Below are 18,298 nucleotides of genomic sequence, written 5' to 3'. Positions count from 1 at the left end.
CAAAAAGTAAGCCGCTTCGCCGCTTCACTCTTCCCTCCTCCCGGAGCAGGGCGCGAAAAGCAGCCTTGCTCCGGGAGGAGGGAAGCGGCGAAGCGACTTACTTTTTGCTTTTGGTTTTTTTTTTGCTTCGCCGCTGTCAGTGTCTCCCCTCCTCCCGGAGCAGGGCGCGAAAAGCAGCCTTGCTCCGGGAGGAGGAGAGACACCGGGAGGAGGAGAGACACTGCGGCGAAGCAAAAAAAACCCAAAAGCAATTTTGGTTTTTTTTTTCCAAAAGCGACAATTTTGGTTTTTTTCCAAAAGCGACTTACTTTTGGGATCTGTCAAGATCCCAAAAGTAAGTCGCTTTTGGACGCCTGCACAACTTACTTTTTTGAAGCCATCAGCAGGAACACGATCATAGCTCCTCCCGACGAAGACAAAGATGGCCGCCTGCACGGGGGAAAGCGTGCAATTGGCCGCTGAAGACGTGACGTCATGACGTTTGGCGTCACGGGATGTGACGCCACGTCTTGAGCGGCCAATTGTACGCTTTCCCCGTGCAGGCGGCCATCTTCGTCGGGAGGAGCTACGATCGTGTTCCTGCTGATGGCTTCAAAAAAGTAAGTTGTGCAGGCGTCCAAAAGCGACTTACTTTTGGGATCTTGACAGATCCCAAAAGTAAGTCGCTTTTGGAAAAAACCCAAAATTGTCGCTTTTGGAAAAAAAAAACCCAAAATTGCTTTTGTTTTTTTTTTTGCTTCGCCGCAGTGTCTCTCCTCCTCCCGGTGTCTCTCCTCCTCCCGGAGCAAGGCTGCTTTTCACGCCCTGCTCCGGGAGGAGGGGAGACACTGACAGCGGCGAAGCAAAAAAAAACAAAAAACCCAAAAGCAAGAAGTAAGTCGCTTCGCTGCTTCCCTCCTCCCGGAGCAAGGCTGCTTTTCGCGCCCTGCTCCGGGAGGAGGGAAGAGTGAAGCGGCGAAACGACTTACTTTTTGCTTTTGGTTTTTTCGCTTTTTTTTTGCTTCGCCGCTGTCATCTCTTCTCCACTCCTCCCTGGTATCTGTCATTTCAAATGACATTTGAAATGACAGATACCAGCGTGGCGTGAAGCCTTAGGCCCGCGCACCCAGGATACTGTATAGGCGCTCTATCCAGTAAAATGGGTTGCGCGGACCTAAGGCTTCACGGATGCGGTTTACATTTAAATAAAATTAGTGTTCAGGATCGAGCGGTAGGTGAGCTGCACTGTGCGTGCGGCAACTGCGGGTGCCGCAGGCACTAACGCAGCTCTTCCTACCGCTCGGTACTGGATAGACCTGATTGTGAATACATAAGAAAGAGCACCTCGGCTCCCTGTGACCAGAATCATGACCCAAACCACTCCCAGCAGGCAGGCAATATCATTAGTTATTCTGCTGTGTTTAGAATATATTTGTTGCATGCTGGTCTAGCTGAGATCCAATATCTTTGCCAGGATACCTGGGAATCTGCTTGGTAACTGTTTCAAGTAACACAAGTTTCCTTCACTGCTCTCTCTCACCATGAGAGATTTCTTCCTTCCTTCATTCTCCTCCTCTGTTCTCACATCTCCTTGTTCGAGTCCATCTAGTCTAGTCTACTAAAGGTGCAAAGGCTGTGGGCCTGCTGTACCCACAGGCAATTTTCAGAAGGGAAAGTGCGAGTGGCCTCTCTCTTTGAAAATATGTACAAAGCCGGCAGAGGTGCAAAATATCCATGGACTTGGTACCTGAACAATTGTTTTGAAAATTGCCCCATTACTGTATATAAGTAATTTGGCCTTACATGGCCGGATAACTTGCTACTTATCCGGATATCTTTAAAAGATATCCAAGAAGTAGTGCTGTATCAGTACAGTAGCAATATATATTAAAAAAAAACCCATGCAAAAACTCTAAGGGTCCGCAGTACCCATCCTGATGTAAATTAGAATTGCTGGTCCAGCGCTTCTCAAATACATTCCAGGGCTGTCTGTGTTCCCCTCCACCCCCCCCCCGCACCCTTTTCTCATTTTCAGTTCATACATTTCTACTGTGCTCCCCCAATTTGGAACCCCCAGTGTAAAAGTATTTGTTTGCTCCCTCCCCTAGACGCTATCCCTTCCCGCCCTCCTCCTCCCCCCCCCCCCCAGTGACAAAAAATCATCTCTGCCGAGAGCGAGGGTCCCACTCACCTACTCCTGGCGGGAAAAGGTCTAAAATTATCTGGCTAACTTAGCTGGATATACCAGATATTCGGCTAGGTAGGCCAGATATCTCAGCTCCCTCACCGGAACGCCCCTGAAATGCCTCTTTTATTTATCCAGCTAAATTATAGCCAGATAAGTAGTTATTCGGCTATAATTTAACAATATAAGCAGCTGAATATGCCGCACTAGCCATTTAGATGGATGACAACAAATTTCACAGGTAAGGTAAATCCACATTCATCTTCTTCCAGAAATCAAGCTGTAACAAAGGTAATGATAACTCCTTCCTCCATGTCACTGCCTCCCCATGACAGATTACTTCACTTACCAGGACCTCGGTTCTTGATGGGTATGTAAAGTGAACATTGCTGAACTCTATATCCCCTTTAATTTTCTCTGGTTTGAAGCCAGCCTCTGAAAAACTGTCAATCTTTGGTTCCTATGAAAAACAAAATATGAATTAAAAATAGTGGTGAGCAAAAGACTCTTTTCAAACATTTTCTTGGACAGGATTTATGACGTAAAGAGTTTAAATGTAGCAATGGGTCTCTCCCATTTTGTTTCAATCTGTGTATGGTTCAGCCTGTACTTCACAGTCCATAAATGCGGTGGCAACATCATATGGGAGCTCAGATGAGGAGTAACATAGAAACATAGAAATGACGGCAGAAGAAGACCAAACGGCCCATCCAGTCTGCCCAGCAAGTTTCGCACTTTTTTTTTCTCATACTTATCTGTTACTCTTGGCTCCTAGTAACCTTTTGGTTCTATTTCCCTTCCACCCCCACCATTAATGAGAGAGCCAGTGTTGGAACTGCATCTAAGTGAAATATCTAGCTTAGTTAGGGGTAGTAACTGCCACAATAAGCAAGCTACACCCATGCCTATTTGTTTACCCAGACTAAACAACTCAGTCCTTGTTGGTTGTTGTCTGCATATAGATCCACCTTTCTTCATTCCCCCTGCTGTTGAAGCAGAGAGCTATGCTGGATATGCATTGAAAGTGAAGTATCAGATTTTCTCCCCTGCCGTTGAAGCAGAGAGCTATGCATGATGCACCCTTTTAGCACAACAGTATATACCTTTCTGCTTTTCTGCCCAGATCCTGCCTGCATTTCCTGCTGTGAAGTTAACCAGTGAAGTTAACCAGTGAATTTTAACTGGTTAACTTTGGATATTCAACCACGGCTAATCAACTAAAGCTTTGGCTGAATATCCAGTTACATCTAATCACACAAAACCGGTATGCTTAAATTTACAGCAGCCATTTGTGCAGACAAAGTTGCCTGCACAAATTTAGCCGGTCAGCATTGAATATTGCACTAATCGGCTAAATCTGAAAACTCGGCCTGGGGCACACACCGAATTAGTCCCTTTTTTCCCAGTTAAAGCTGTGTGTGCACAATGTGTGTGCCTTTTAGATGTATTGAGGGAAGGCAATTTCCAGATGGCCAATTTATGGACGTAAATCGCTATTTACCTCCTTAAAAGGACTTTGAAAATGTCTTCTCAACAGGGCCAGTACAAGAGTATTTGGTGCCCTGGGTGAAACTTCAATCATGCACCCTCCTCCACCAACTTACCTACTGGTGGCAGCTCCTGCACCGTACTTCCTCCTACCAACAATAAGTATTCTATCACTGCACCCATTTGGGCCCCGTGCTGACAGGATTATACCACCCCAAAAGTTTGGTGCTCTAGGCAACCGCCTAGTTTTCCTAATGGAAGCTCTGGCCCTGCCTCTCAATCCACCACTACCCACATACCAAGCAGTAATATGGACACATATTCACTAGTGCAATGCTCTCATACCAGTCCTGGTGCTCCAACAGTCCATCATGTTTTTACTGGCGTATGCCATAATAAATATGCAGGAGATACATTTGCATATACTGACTCACCAATCTATGCAAATTTACCTCATGAATATTCACAGCCTGAAAACGTGACTGGTTGTGGGGTCAAAGGGACAGGTTTGGGACTGTGGTCCCAGCTTAGTCCCCACACTAGGGACTAAGCTGGGACCACAGTTTTAAAACTGCCCTGCTTTTCCTTTTCTAGAATAGCTATTTGAAGGTGGCTTACATTATCAATGATGTTAAAAATGGTGTGTGCTGCTCCTCTGGCATTAGCAAAGGCTTCAATATTTGGTGCAGCTTGTCCAATACTGAAAGCTCCAATAATTACAGCAAAAAAGACCTGAAAAAAAGAATTGTAAGGAAGATACACTGCTAAGTTATACAGTCATGGTTAATACCATAGTTACAACACTTACCATGCAAATACATTTACCTCCATGCTTATCTAGTAGGTTTAGTGTTCAGTTGATCATTGTATACATTAAGGGACCTTTGCAGTAAAGCTCTGTATGCACACTAAATAGCGTGCTATGCACAAAGGTTTTAGCATCCGTGTTAAACTGCTCCAAAAGGACATTAGTGTGCACATGCTAAAATCTGCATGTACACACAGGTAAACAAGGCATTGGTGGGCATGCAAGAAATAGTGTGGTATGCTCTCCCCCACATGCTAGATTTAGCCTACAATGTAACACCCATTTCAGACCAGGTGTTAGCTTTTTAACATGCAAGCTATTTCCAGGTCTCTCCTAACAGTATTGGGGGATCCTGATGGAGGAGATGGGGCTTGAGGTGCTGTGAACACTGTTCCTTCTAAGCTGTGTGTGTGCGTGCAGGAGTGCACAACTTTTCTCGTGGTCATGGCCAGCTTTTAGCCCCCTGTGCAGGAAGACTGGTGGAGCCATGGTGGAGCTCATCCCATCATGGCCCGAAGCAAAGAAGAGATCCCTAAAACTCTGGGTGCTCTTTCTCCTCGGCCTGCATACCTGTCCCGCCCCCCAGCCCAAAAAAAAATACCTCCGTACCTTTATCACACAAGTTACGCCTGCCCGAGGCCAAATGCCGGCATGCAATCCCCCTGCACAGGAGTCCTCGGCCATGCCTCCCGCCCCGCCCCTGGACCGCCCCGCCCCTGGATTATCCACCCCTCCCCCATCCCACCCCGGCCCCGCCCACTGCCCACCCATTCAGAAAAACCCCGTGGCTTTACGCACGCCCCCGGGCCTTTTGAAAATAGGCCTGGCACGCGTAGGGCTTTTAAAATCTGCCCCATAGTTTTAGATTCTCAAATGATGTGTAATATTTGTAATGAAAAAAGCGCCAACAGAAAAAGCAGGAGCAAATCGATGCCAGTAAATTTTTTCCTAGGGCAATAATCAATTTAGTTATTGCTGCAAACCATGTGGGTGAAAAGCACCCACAGACCTGCAGCAATGCGGGTAGTTAGATTATTGCCCCTGGTATACTAGTATAGGTAGTGCAGTGATGCTTTCAGCTCCTCCACAGCTGCTAATTTGCTATCCATAAAATTGCTGATTTCCAGGGTTGTATTAACTACAGCAGCGCTTCTCAACCAATGTGTCACGACACACCAGTGTGTCACCAAGTACCGGCAAGCGTGTCGTGCACTTCTTGGTCTCCTGCTGCTCTTCCCTCCCTCTCCTCAACTCTAGCGAGATGCACACAATTCTTCAAAGAACACTGCTGCCATTCCTGCTTGAGCTATTAGCACATTCAAGCCCAGAGGGGAACAGCAGCAGTATTCATGGAAGCTGGCAAGAGCAACATGGCCTTTTCTTCCTGCCCCTGTGGCCCAGAAGAGGAAGTGATGTTCAATGGGCACATGGGAAGAAGAAAGAACCATGTTACTGCTGCCACTTTAAAGAACATGTCCCAAAGCTCCCTCCACCTTCCACAATCACTGAGGACTTCCATCTGCTTTCTGAGGCAGTCCTTCACCCGGGACAGCTAATCGCCAGATTTCCCAGACAGCTGCATGGCAGGAAATCCCCGTGGCCACATTCTCAGCTGACTGCTTTGCACCACAATGAAGGCAGCACTGGAAAACAGCAGAAGGCTGCCTTCTTACCACTGTGGGGCCAGGGGGAGCCACTCCTGTTGCAGTTCTCAGCCTGTCACGACTCTGCTTTAATAGCAGAACACCGGCTGCCATTCTCAGTTGCCCAGTGCAAATCCAGGATGCCTAGTGCTGTAGCTGCCACATGTGCTAGGGGAGGGGGTGAGGGAGTGAGACGGAGAGAGCGAGTCAGCATGTGTGTAAATGTGAGAGAATGTGTGTGATTTAGACTGTGTGCATGAGAGAGACTGATTAGGGAAGTGACTGTTGTGTGTAACAGAGTAAGAAACTGGTCAGGGAGGTGACTGAAGTGTGAGTGAGAGAAATTAATCAGGAGGTAGCTGATGTGTGTGACAGAGAGAAATTGGTCAGGAAGGTGACTGATGTATGTGAGAGAAAGATAGATTGGTCAGGGCGGTGACTGGTGTGTTTGTGGTCACGGAAGAAACTGTTATGTGTGTCAGAGTTAGAGAGAGACTGGTTGGGGAGATGACTGGTGTATATGAAAGTTAGAGGCTGGTCAGGGAGATGACTGGTATGTGAGAGACAGAAACTGTGTGTCTGTGAGAGATAGACTAGTCATGGGCCCTAACAAAGAGGAAAGTGAGGACAGAGCTTCAGCAGCCACTGCTGCTTCTGGTGGGTGCTATTGGCCTACAAGGGAAAGGAGTAGGAGAGTTGCTGGAGAGGGTAAGTAAAGGTGGCTTTTTACATTTATCTTTCTTGATTCACTGCCAGTTTAATAATTAGGTATTATGTGATGTGTCTGCTGTTTAAAAATGTTTATAATTTTATAAGTTTTTAATAACTGGATGTTATTACATTTATCAGTTGTTTTAACAGATTTATTATATTTATTATTCTAGCTTTAGAATTATTATTCTACATTTCTTGGGGAATGACTAAATAGAAAAGTGTAGACAAAAACTGAACTGGAAACAGCAAGAAGCCAGACTTGAGTCTATGCAGTGCAACAATTTAAAAATAAACACATTAACTTGATGGTCACTTATTCTGTATTTGGTGAGGGGCTGTCTGTGTGCTGCATGTGAGACCCAGGTAAGGGTATTCTGCAAGCTTGTAGTTTCTTGGGTAGGGATCTATAGCAGCTTGGCTTGTTCTGTTTTCCTAATAAGAGGTGTATTGGTGTTTAGGGCCTGGTAAATTTTTCACAGTGCTGCCTTTTCATAGGTAGGGTTGTTACTGTTGAGTGTGTTCCATAATGCAGGTGTAACTTTGTGCGGGTTAGTTTGTGTACTTTATTGCAGATCCTGGGAGTCTGTAAGGTGCTATATTTCTGTCTCCATTTCTCCAGTTTTGCACTGCATGCAAAGTGGCTTTATCGGGTTTCCATTCCCGTTTCTGTCTCCATATTTGTAATTTGTATTCTTTCTGTACTTGGTGAAGGTCGATTCTATGTGTGTGACAGGGGTGAGGTATTTTACTAGCATGCTTTACCAAATGACGGTATATAAATCTCAACAAATAAATAAATAAATGCAGGCTTTTGTATCAATCTTATTTGTTGTGTCTTCTCAATAGAACATGCATTGGTGGTAAATTACTGTCTTTTCATAAGGAGGGCTATTGAGCCAGGTAGGAGAGAGTGATTATGTTGTTGTTACTGAGATGATACCAGAAATATCTTTTTTGTATGGTGAATTGTACAGGGAATGTCCTAGCTCTGCTCTGCACCCATTGTTGGGGGGGTCAGGGTAGATCCTGTAGATACAGAGTATATGTTTACATTTAGCCCCGTGACAATCATGTGTTCAGTGTGTCATACATGTGAGAGCCATCTGTCAGGTGTGTCCCGACAGAAAAAAGGTTGAGAACCACTGAACTATAGTAACATAAGAACATCAGATGTGCCATACTGGGTCAAACCAAGAGTCCATCAAGCCCAGCATCCTGTCTCCAACAGTGGCCAATCCAAGTCACAAGTACCTGGCAAGTACACAAACATTAAATAGATCTCAAGCTACTATTGCTTATTAACTAAAAGCAGTTTATGGATTTTTCCTCTTGGAACTTATCAAAACCTTTTTTAAACCCAGTTATACTAACTGCCATAATCACATCCTCTGACAATGAATTCCAGAGCTCAACTATGCGCTGAGTGAAAAAGAATTTCCTTTGATTTGTTTTAAATGAGCTACTTGCTAACTTCATGGAGTGCCCCCTAGCCTTTCTCTTATCTGAGAGAGTAAATAACTGATTTACATTAATCTGTTATCCTCCCTCAGTCGTCTCTTCTGCAAACTGAACAGCCCTAACTTCCTTACATTTTCCTCATATGGCAGCCGTTCCATGCCCCTTATTATTTTGGTCACCCTTCTCTGCATTCCTTTCCTAGTCTTTTTTTAAAATTAAGACACATATACAAACTAAAAGAAATTACCTACCTATAGATGCCAGTAGATAAGGACCATTAGCCCACCAGCCTGCTGTTTCCTCATCTATATTGCTATAGCTAAGGCTATCTCCCAGCTATCAGTCATACCTTATCTAAGTCGGTATTATTGTCTCCATTTTTTGGTCATTTATAATTCTGGACAGATGAGCATATACCCTTCCATTCTGAAACCATCTAGTTTCCCCATTCCCTTCACTCACACTCTGCCTTCTTCTATTTTTACTGCTGCCCTCTCTGTGTGATTTCAGTTCGGCTACCTTGACTAGGTTCACATTGTTAAAAAGCACCATCATAGCTGATATTAATTGGTTGATCACTGAATGCAGTTTCAGCAAAGAGGCCAAGGAGAAAGAAATGTCTTCTCTTAGAGGTGTTTTCTGCAGAGCAGAGTTGAGATAGATTGGTAGAGCAATATGGAGAAATCTGGACTGCCAGAATACCTGTGCTGGGTATAAATGTATGGAGGATTTTGGTTTCTAATGTTACACAGACAATACTTTACACAAGCATTCAACTTAGTGAAAAGGCAATTTCAGGGGAAAAAAAAATCCCAGAAAGTTCTTTACTTACAGTAAGCACAGATCCAATGGTATAACCCTCATCTAATATCAAAGTGGTTCCGTACCAGAAAGCCAGCGCATAAGATGCATAAATAAAAAGAAATGCAAATCCTATGGAAATGTTGGCCGTCACGGCCTTCTTTATTCCAATTCTCTTGGCATCTTCTAAATTTCTTTCATACCTGTATAAAAAATATTTTACAAATAACTTAAGTAAACATTATTTGAGTCTGTTTATATTCTACAACACTACTTTTTTTTTTTATTTTCTAAAATAACCTCTCCCCAACATACAAAACACACAAAGCTCACAGTTTTCTTGTTTATCTTGAAAGGCTTTTCCCTCAAAGGATCCTAAAGGTAGGAAGAGAGGACAAAGGCCCACAAGGCTCCAATAAGTAAAGAGTTGAAAAAAAATATCTATAACAGGAGGAAAATGGATTCTTCCTTTAAAGTTCAATGTGAATTTATCTTGTTGCCTAATAGCTGGTAGAGGTGGGAAAAAAAAGTGCAAATGAGAGCCAATACAATTATTGGAATCCCAATGGAACTAAAACAGATTACTTCTGTGAGATTTAGGGTCTACACTGCCATGTCAAAACCAAAACCTTTACATAGGATTATATTCAAGATGTATTGTTTTATCTTTGTTTTCCCCTCTTTCAGAGCCCCTACTCCAAATAACATGCTGATACACGAGCCCTTGCTGATCAGAAGGGCTGGTAGGAAGGCCCTTCCTTTCCAGACATATCCTCAGTATCCTACCCCTGGCCAGCAGGGATCACTGCAGTAGTGGCAGCCATGTTCTCCTCCTGCCTGTGATGGAGGGCCTTGCTTCTGTGGCATGCCCACCCAAGCTGTTCCCCTCAGACACAAAGAATGCTGACCATATTTCTGTTTTGTCCTTCCCCCACCCTTGTGTTGGAAGTTGGGGGAAGAGGGGAGAAGAGGAGGAAGAGGGGAGGAGAGGAGGTTCCTAAAGCAGTCTGAAAGGCAGAAAGAATATCAAAACATACAAATTAAATTGTCGATTTATCTCGCCACATTTTTAGGGGCTTTAGTGCTTCATGGTGTTGACAAACATATAGGCCATGACAGGCTTTTGATTATCTTTAATAATTTTTGTGTAACATGTCTTAAAATACGGCTCTCATCACTTTTCTTCCTTGTAAAAATAAAGAAAAATGGTCACATTAACGGGCGGATTTTAAATGCCCTGCCCGCGTAAATCCGGCCGGATTTACGCGAGCAGGGCCCTTGCGTGCCAGTGCGCCTATTTTGCATAGGCCGCCGGCGCACGCAGAGCCCCGGGACGCGCGTAAGTCCTGGGGCTTTTAAAAAGGGGCGTGTCGGAGGCGTGTCGGGGGCTTCACCAAATGACGCGGTGTTTCGGGGGCATGACGCATTTGGGGGGGCGGGCCCGGGGGCGTGGCGCCGGCCCGGGGGCGTGGCCGCGCCCTCCGGAACAGCCCCCGGGTCAGGTCTTGGCGCGCCAGCAGCCCGCTGGCACGCGCGGATTTACATCTGCCTCCGGTAGGCGTAAATCCATGAATAAAGGTAGGGGGGGGTTTAGATAGGGCCAGGGGGGGTGGGTTAGGTAGGGGAAGGGAGGGGAAGGTGAGGGGAGGGCGAAAGAAAGTTCCCTCCGAGGCCGCTCCGATTTCGGAGTGGCCTCGGAGGGAACGGAGGCAGGCTGCGCGGCTCGGCACGCACAGGCTGCCCAAAATCGGCAGCCTTGCACACGCTGATCCCGGATTTTATAAGATACGCGCGGCTACGCGCGTATCTTATAAAATCCAGCGTACTTTTGTTTGCGCCTGGTGCGCAAACAAAAGTACGCGATCGTGCTATTTTTTAAAATCTACCCCAGTATTTCTACCGGGGACCAATTACTACCTACTTTCTACTACTTTTTTGAAAGTCCCCATACTCCATGATCCTTCTGCTGCTCCTTTTGTTCATATTTTGCTGGCAAAAGTGAGTTTGCTTCACTCTGAGGGAACTGACTGTAATCATGTCACAATATTGTAGGGCTGCAGGGATGTGTTCCACGTGTCATGCAAAACAAAACATGACGAGGGTCAGAAGCTTAAGAAGCATCACAAAAGAGTCATGTTAAACATAAAGGGCCTGGTTTTCAAAAGCATGTACATGCTTAAAAATTGGTTTTACCCGTTTAAATGTACCTTTTCCGTGTAACCGGGCTTTTGAAAATTGCTAAACTATATGCTATTGAATTGTCCATAGGATTTAACCACATAACTCGAAGTGAGGATTAGGTATTAGTGTAGGGATTAGGGGCCACTTTGACATTCAGAGTGAGACGTACGAACAGAACAGTGCTCTCTTGTGAAGATTTGATGACCCTCGGAGTGAGGAAACTCAACCAAAGATGAGATTTGTGCAATGTTCTCTCAACCTAGCTTGATGTTACCCAGGTAGAGAGTCCATCAAGCTAGGATGAGAGAACATTGCACAAATCTCATCTTTGGGTGAGTTTCCTCACTTCGAGGGTCATCAAATCTTCACAAGAGAGCACTGTTCTGTTCGTTCGTCTCACTCTGAATGTCAAAGTGGCCCCTCACCCCTACACTAATACCTAAACCTCACCTCGAGTTAGCAGGTGGGCCTCCTATAGAGATATAAATACCTTCCTAGGATAAGCAAAGTATGGTTAGTCTCTCTCTTTCATGTTAAAAAAAAAAGTATAACTTATCTACAGCTTTTTTTTTTTTTTAGTCAGGTTGAATAGCTAGTTTAATCAAATACCCTGGATTATAGTTCAAAAAGAAACTACTCTAAAAAATACTGATGCAGGCATTTAAAAAAAAAAAAAAGAAAGAAAGAAAATGGTAAAAGGCAAATCTCCATACCGTTTAATTTCTTTCTGTTGTCCTCCAAAAGCTATCACAGTCCTGATTGCTGACAGAACCTCTTCTGCCACGGCTCCAGCCTTTGCATAGGCAGTCAGTTCTTTATTAGTGAATGCTGTCAGAATCTAATGAAAAGAAATATTGGGATTAACACTGAGCCATTATTCTACTGATGGTTTTTTTTTCTCCAAGAGGTATCTTAGCGGGTCATTTATCAAAATGCATTAGGACCCTAATGCCTGTGATAATGGCATAACACGTGCAATAAATACTGTATTTTGAAATGCATATGCAAATCTAAAATTTGTAGTTCAGTGGGAGGAGTAAATGGAAATGTGGGCTGGTTAACATAACACATTATACCTTTTTTCTATGCATAGAGAGAGAGAGAGAGAGAGAGAGAGAGAGAGAGAGAGAAGCACCAAGCACCTCTATGGAGAGTTACTTGTATTTGAACTTTTTATACCACTGTAAGAGGGGGCACTATAAACTCAGGGTGAGGTTGGTGGGGGTGGGGTCAGTTCTTGGGGACAGTTTTACATGCACAGTCATACGTATGAACAGAACAGTTACCACCAGTGAAGATTTAATGTGATTTGGAGGGATGAAAGGTAAAAGAAAAATAGTTTTGTACCATGTTCTCTCTACCTGGCTTGATGCTCACTCTACCTAGCTGCAATCAAGATAGGTAGAGAATAAAGTGTACAAATCTATTGCACCTCAGAACCCACTCTACCCCACAAAACTCACGCCAAGTTACTAGTGGCCCATCTTATAGTAATATAAATAGTTACATTTTTTGTGAGTCTCTCTCTCATCTACTGCCCAAATAGCTTTACTCTCATCCTTAACTGAGTCACTATTAGGCTTGAAGCTTAATTTAAGTGCCACCATTGTATTAGGTGACTTTAACATATACATGGACCAAATTCCACCTTCTGTCCCAAGGTTTTGGTTGAACCAATATTATGGATCAACTATTGTTTAATATCATATAAGCTTTCTGTTCTGCATTATTTGAAGACCAAGCAGAATTTGCTCCCTGTTGTTAAGCATGGTCATTTAGATTCTGAGCAATTCCAGGAATGAATACTATCTAAGATTCCTGATATTTGCCTATATGATGTAACCATTGCTGTTAACGATTGGACCCAGATGTTATTAAATACCACTGATGAGTTAGCTCCCTTATAAACATTACATATTAGATGTACACATCATGCCCCTTGGATTACTTCAGCTCTAATGGGGAAAAAAGCTGTGCTACATCGTTTACAGCATGGTTGGCAAATGTCTCGTTTAGATATGCACAGCCAGCTTTATAAAACCAAGTTAGAAACATATAGGAAATTTGTTGAGTCAGTGAAAAAATATCTCTGCTCATGCAAGATTCAGGCAGCTGATTTCAACCCTCATGCACTTTTCCTACTGTTAAGCATCTAACTAATCAAAGCTGAGTCACCCTGCTCTGTGACTCTGAGCCTTCTTGTCCTGCTCAGCTTTGCCTGGGCCTTCGAGCCTCCTGCAGTTCCTTGCCCTGCTTTGACCTTTGGAACTTCCTTGCTCTGCCTTGGCCTTTGGGCCTGCTGTATTTCCTTGTCTTGTCTAGTCCTGTCCTTGTCTAGTCCTATTCAGTTCTCCCTGTGTTGTGTCCATTGGTTTCCGACACCCTCTCTCCGCCCTCCTCACCTCTTTGGCACCTCCCTCTTCGGCCGTGGGAAGATTGGCTGCTGCGGCATCTTCTTGCCGTGGTCCTCCAGCCTCCCCGGACTGGCTCCACGCTGCTAACCGCCATGTTTCCTGGAGGCCTAGGGGCTCGGCCCCGACTGAAGTACCGGCGATGGCGCGAACCTTGGGGGCGTCCCCCGAAGATGACGTCACCCGCGACGGATATTTAAGGTCTTAGAATTTGCTAACACACAAGCCGATACAGTAAAGCATGGCCGTGGTTACCCTGCTTCTAACCCGCTTTGTACCTACAATTTGGCCGTGTAAGTCCAACCCGCGATTCATTATCCCTTTTAACCCATCTTTACCGCTTCTTGAAATCAACGGGTAACCCTTTCCGCCCGCGGCATGTATATGATATGTAAACAATCGGATTAGCTATTCCCTCCGATCCAGTAACGTGCGCCCCGATTATCGCCTTTTTAACCTGCAGTTTTGTCACATGTTTAACCTGCTAATTTACCGCCTACCCTTACCCCTGCGTTAGTGTGGAGCGTCAGGCAAGCCCCAGCAGAGAGAGACGAAATTTTACGGGCAAACATTCCTATGAGGCTTCAGGAGCCCGGGGCGGATCGGGCGGTCCCCATGCGAGGCGGCTTCCAGCAGCCCCCGCCGGTGAAGGTGCATGAGCGCACGCCGTGACCTGAGCGCCCGGCTGGACGTCCAAGGTCACGGCGTGCACTCATGCACGTACAGGCGGGTGTTCATGCACCTTCGCCGGCGAGGGCTGCTGGAAGCCACGCCTCGAATGGGGAGCGCCTGATCCGCCCCGGGCTGCTGCCGAAGCCGCTCGGGAGGAGGGGAGAGAGGACTGGGGCTGCTCCGGAGCTGCCAGCACGCCCGCCCGCATTGGAGACCGGCACCCATGGACGCGGCCAGGGCAGGTGAGCGGGGGCTGGGGGAAAGTTTGCCCGATCCTGGCTCCTCTAAAGGTCTTGTCCCGGGGGGTGAGGGGGTCGGGCAGTGAAGCAATCATTTGCACAGGACAACAAAACAAACTACACCAGCCCTTCTCCTGTATCCACTTCCTGGTACCTGTCATTTGAAATGACATTTGAAATGACAGGTACCAGCGCACCCAGGATACTATATAGGCGCTGTATAGCGCTCTATACAGTAAAATGGATTGCGCTTCATGGACGCTTCATGGACGCGGCTTGCATTTGCATGCCATTTAAATACTGTATCGAGCGGTATGTGATTCGGATTGTGCGTGCGGCAAACGAGGGTGCGCCCGGCACTACCGCACTCTTTCTTCCGCGTCCTTACTGTATCGGCCTGACATTGAGTTAGCAAGGATTGTCAATGGACTCGCTTCGACTTCCAAGCTACTCTGCCTCCTTGGCTAACCAGGAGTACCCGCTCCTCGGGGGCCTCGCTCTCTCTCTCTTACTTTGTAGATTGCAGTCTGGAACCGGTACTCGCTCCTCGAGGGCCCTTGTTCCTGGATTTCTTCGAATTCACTTCTGCCTGGAAGTCAGCACTGCCTACTACATCTGTGAGTTACCATCGCTCTCTCAGAGCTTTCCCTGGAACCAGGTACTCTCTCCTCGAAGGCCTATACATTCCAGCTCCTGGGCTTCTATGAGACATTGTGTGAGTGTTACCATCAGGTTCGGTACATGAATTCTGCTTACCCTGCCTACTCACTATATTTCAGTTTCTCTACAGCTCAGCCTCCAGGGATTGCTGTTCCAGTATCAGAGGGACTACAGCCCAGCCGGGCATTCCAGCTCACTACTGCCACCTCTGGTGGTTCAGTTTACTGTCTAATAAAAGAACTAGGGTGTGTTTGTCTCCATACTCTGAGCCTGACCAATGGTCCCTCTCAGGGTCTCCCTCGGGGGCGTGGTCATCTGCCACTGGTCCAAGGATCTACCCTCTACTCTCCTAAATACTACAGATTGCTATCTCCCAAGCAGACCGTTAACTCCGAACTGAACAGATTGCTAACTGCTATCTGATTGCTCCTCCCATCAGATAGCGGTTTCATTACACCCTGTGGCCACAGTTCCCAGTGGGCCTTTTGTGTCTCCTTCTCCAACCCTTACTTAAAGCCCTTACCTCCAATTCCCTCCTGCCATCAATATCCAGCTATACCTCCGATTCCAGTCATTGCCTCCAGTTCCAGTTTTGTCCCTGTTCCTATCTCATCACCCTTGCCTGCTTTGTCTCCAGGTCCATCGCTTCTTTAACCAGATGGTCCCTACAATCAGAGATGAAACTGCCTTTCTGACACAAACTTTTGTGGATGCCCCTTCTGCCCAAGTACATCTTGGGGTGATTATTGATTTTGAAGCTTTGAGACTCTGATATTAAATTGCAAGGGAATGTGATCATCCGTCTAACAAAGCCATCTTCCTATTATTGCTACAACTCTATAGATCAGATTCCACCTTTGACCGTGTGTCTGCTCGACCGAGGACATCAAAAATTGGGGGTAAATCCTTTTTCTTAGCCATACTTCAGCCAGCTGACCTTGGTGTCTCTTGATCCTGGTTCATGCCTTGCAGCTGACTTTTTCCTTGTATTAGCAGAACTTGTGATGCAGCTTTCATTGCAGATACCAAGTTATTTGTGTTTGTGCCATCCACTTATGTGAATCATAGTCAGCCTAGAAATCAGTACTCCTTGGAAAGCAATCCTTCTCTTCAGAAAAGTGTCTACTTCAATCTGTTTCAGTTGCCAATCCATTTGCAGTCCGGCAGCCTGATTTATTCATTTATCAGTCCAACAGAACTGTAGTCATAGAAGGGTCAAGAATTGAGTCCTCAACAACATTAATCTTTGTCAGGGCTCGAGTAGTTTGTGGACAGTAAACTTAATTTGAGTCACCTTCTGGTAATATTCACATGGGAACCTAAGAAACAGGACCCTTATTTCAAAATGCTATAGTCTACATCTGTGCCTCCAGTCATGTCCTTCATTGTGCCCTCGTCTAAATGCTTCTATTATGTTTTTCCAGTATGTTTCAAATAGTTCCTCGCTTCATTTCCTTTAAATCCTGTGTTTGGACCCTCGATTCCCTCTGCTGATATAGAAGTTATACCTTCATTTACTCTGCAGCTGAAGAAAAGAGGCTTGAAGAGGGGGCTTTGAGGAGGGAGTATTGTTGCAATGCCACTGTGATACAAGCCTGCGAGTGACCTCTCACCTACCTGGCTGGCTGGACACCGGCTCTGTTTCTTCCTGCAGCCGGGAGGCCATCCAATGCTGCCTTGCCATCTCCTCATGCGGCTGGAAGCCACCACCTGGGTCCTCTTTTGCGGCGGGGCTGCCACCATCGCTACCTCTCTTAGCGGCCAGGAGTGTTGCCAACGTTATTCTTGAGGCCAGTGGGGCTGCCGATGCCTGGTGTCGCCGCGGCCATTTTCGCGACTGGAGCCATCACTACCACTGTCCTCCTTCATGGCTGGGAGTCACTGCTGCCACTGTCTATCTCATGGCTGGGATGCCACCAATACCTCTGCCTTCTCTATGCAGCTGGGAGGCCACCCAATGCCGGCTTCTGCTTAGGCGTGCATGCATATGTTGTGCCCGTTGGTCACAGATGGCTGCGACCTCTCATGCTCACCTCTTTTTTCCCTACACCATTAATCATTGGGAGAATGGCGGCCTCCGCCAACCAACGCCAACTTCCCTGACGTCTCCGGGACAAGATGGGCGCTGCCAACCGCCATCTTACTTCCAGCATCATCTAGGCACACAGGAGCGCTCGCACGCAAGGGCCTCCTTATGTATATGTCATGGCGGGAACCTCGGAGGCGTCCCCTCCCGATGACGTCATCACCGCTAGTGTACTTATACTGACTGGTCCATTGCTAAGACGAGTTAGCAAAGAGTTCTCTCGCTTGTTAAATCTGCTCTAACTTGGATCTTCTGTTCCAGACTTTCCTCCTGGTAATTGGATGCTCTGAGTACCCGCTCCTCGGGGGCTCTTCCGCGTCTTGGCTATCCGCTCCTTGGAGGGCCTTCCTGCCTTGGACTTCCTGACCCGCTCCTCGGGTATCTCTACTGGGACTTCCTTGTGTGAGAACCTTCTTCATCTTCTATCAACCTCACTGAAGATTCCAAGGTGTACCCCGTTCCTCGGGCCACTATCATCCTTCAGTCTATCTACGCTACTCATCCTGAGCCTCAGGATATCGCTCCATCTATACAAGATCTACGGCCTGGTTCCTGTATCAAAGACCTCTATCTCCTCGGCATCTATAGTACAGTTTCCTCAGCATACCCCGCGCTGCGGGCCACTACCGGATCTTCGTATCTACATTATCATCTTGACTACTGTATTTGCTCAAAGACTGTGTTTCCTATATCTCCGCTCCTCGGGTTATGTACTATCTTTCTCCCTAATAAAATCTCTCTCGCAGCTGTGTCCTACATCGCTGATACCACGCCCACTGATGGTGAGGCCCACGGGGCTCCTCCCTGTGGGCGGAGACATCTCTCACCTCGGCCCGGGGTTCACAACTTCATCAAAACCGTAACATGTCTTTCCTGTTGTTTTAAAGGGCCCTCAGTGGGAAAAGCCCTGCGGCCCTCTTTGATGACATCATCACCTTGTTTTGTCTTCAGCCCTATAAAAGGGCTTTCCTGC

General features: G+C 46.3%; 1 protein-coding gene across 2 annotated transcripts in view; it reads right to left on the bottom strand.

The window, feature by feature from the left end:
• Positions 1-18,298, bottom strand: part of LOC115084224 (multidrug resistance protein 1-like) — a 201,105-nt gene that overhangs the window by 82,996 nt on the left and 99,811 nt on the right. For both annotated transcript variants that reach the window (XM_029588806.1, XM_029588807.1), the window contains 4 exons: positions 11,971-12,095; positions 9,108-9,279; positions 4,271-4,384; positions 2,514-2,624 (listed from right to left, as the gene is read on the bottom strand). In XM_029588806.1, coding sequence (XP_029444666.1) covers positions 2,514-2,624; positions 4,271-4,384; positions 9,108-9,279; positions 11,971-12,095 — 522 coding nt within the window. The remainder of the gene's footprint in view (positions 1-2,513; positions 2,625-4,270; positions 4,385-9,107; positions 9,280-11,970; positions 12,096-18,298) is intronic.

This window comes from Rhinatrema bivittatum, chromosome 2, assembly GCF_901001135.1.
Source record: "Rhinatrema bivittatum chromosome 2, aRhiBiv1.1, whole genome shotgun sequence".
In the NCBI taxonomy this organism is placed as follows: Eukaryota; Metazoa; Chordata; class Amphibia; order Gymnophiona; family Rhinatrematidae; genus Rhinatrema; species Rhinatrema bivittatum.
The sequence above is the reverse complement of the archived record's forward strand: the minus strand, read 5'-3'. Positions and strand labels throughout refer to the sequence as shown.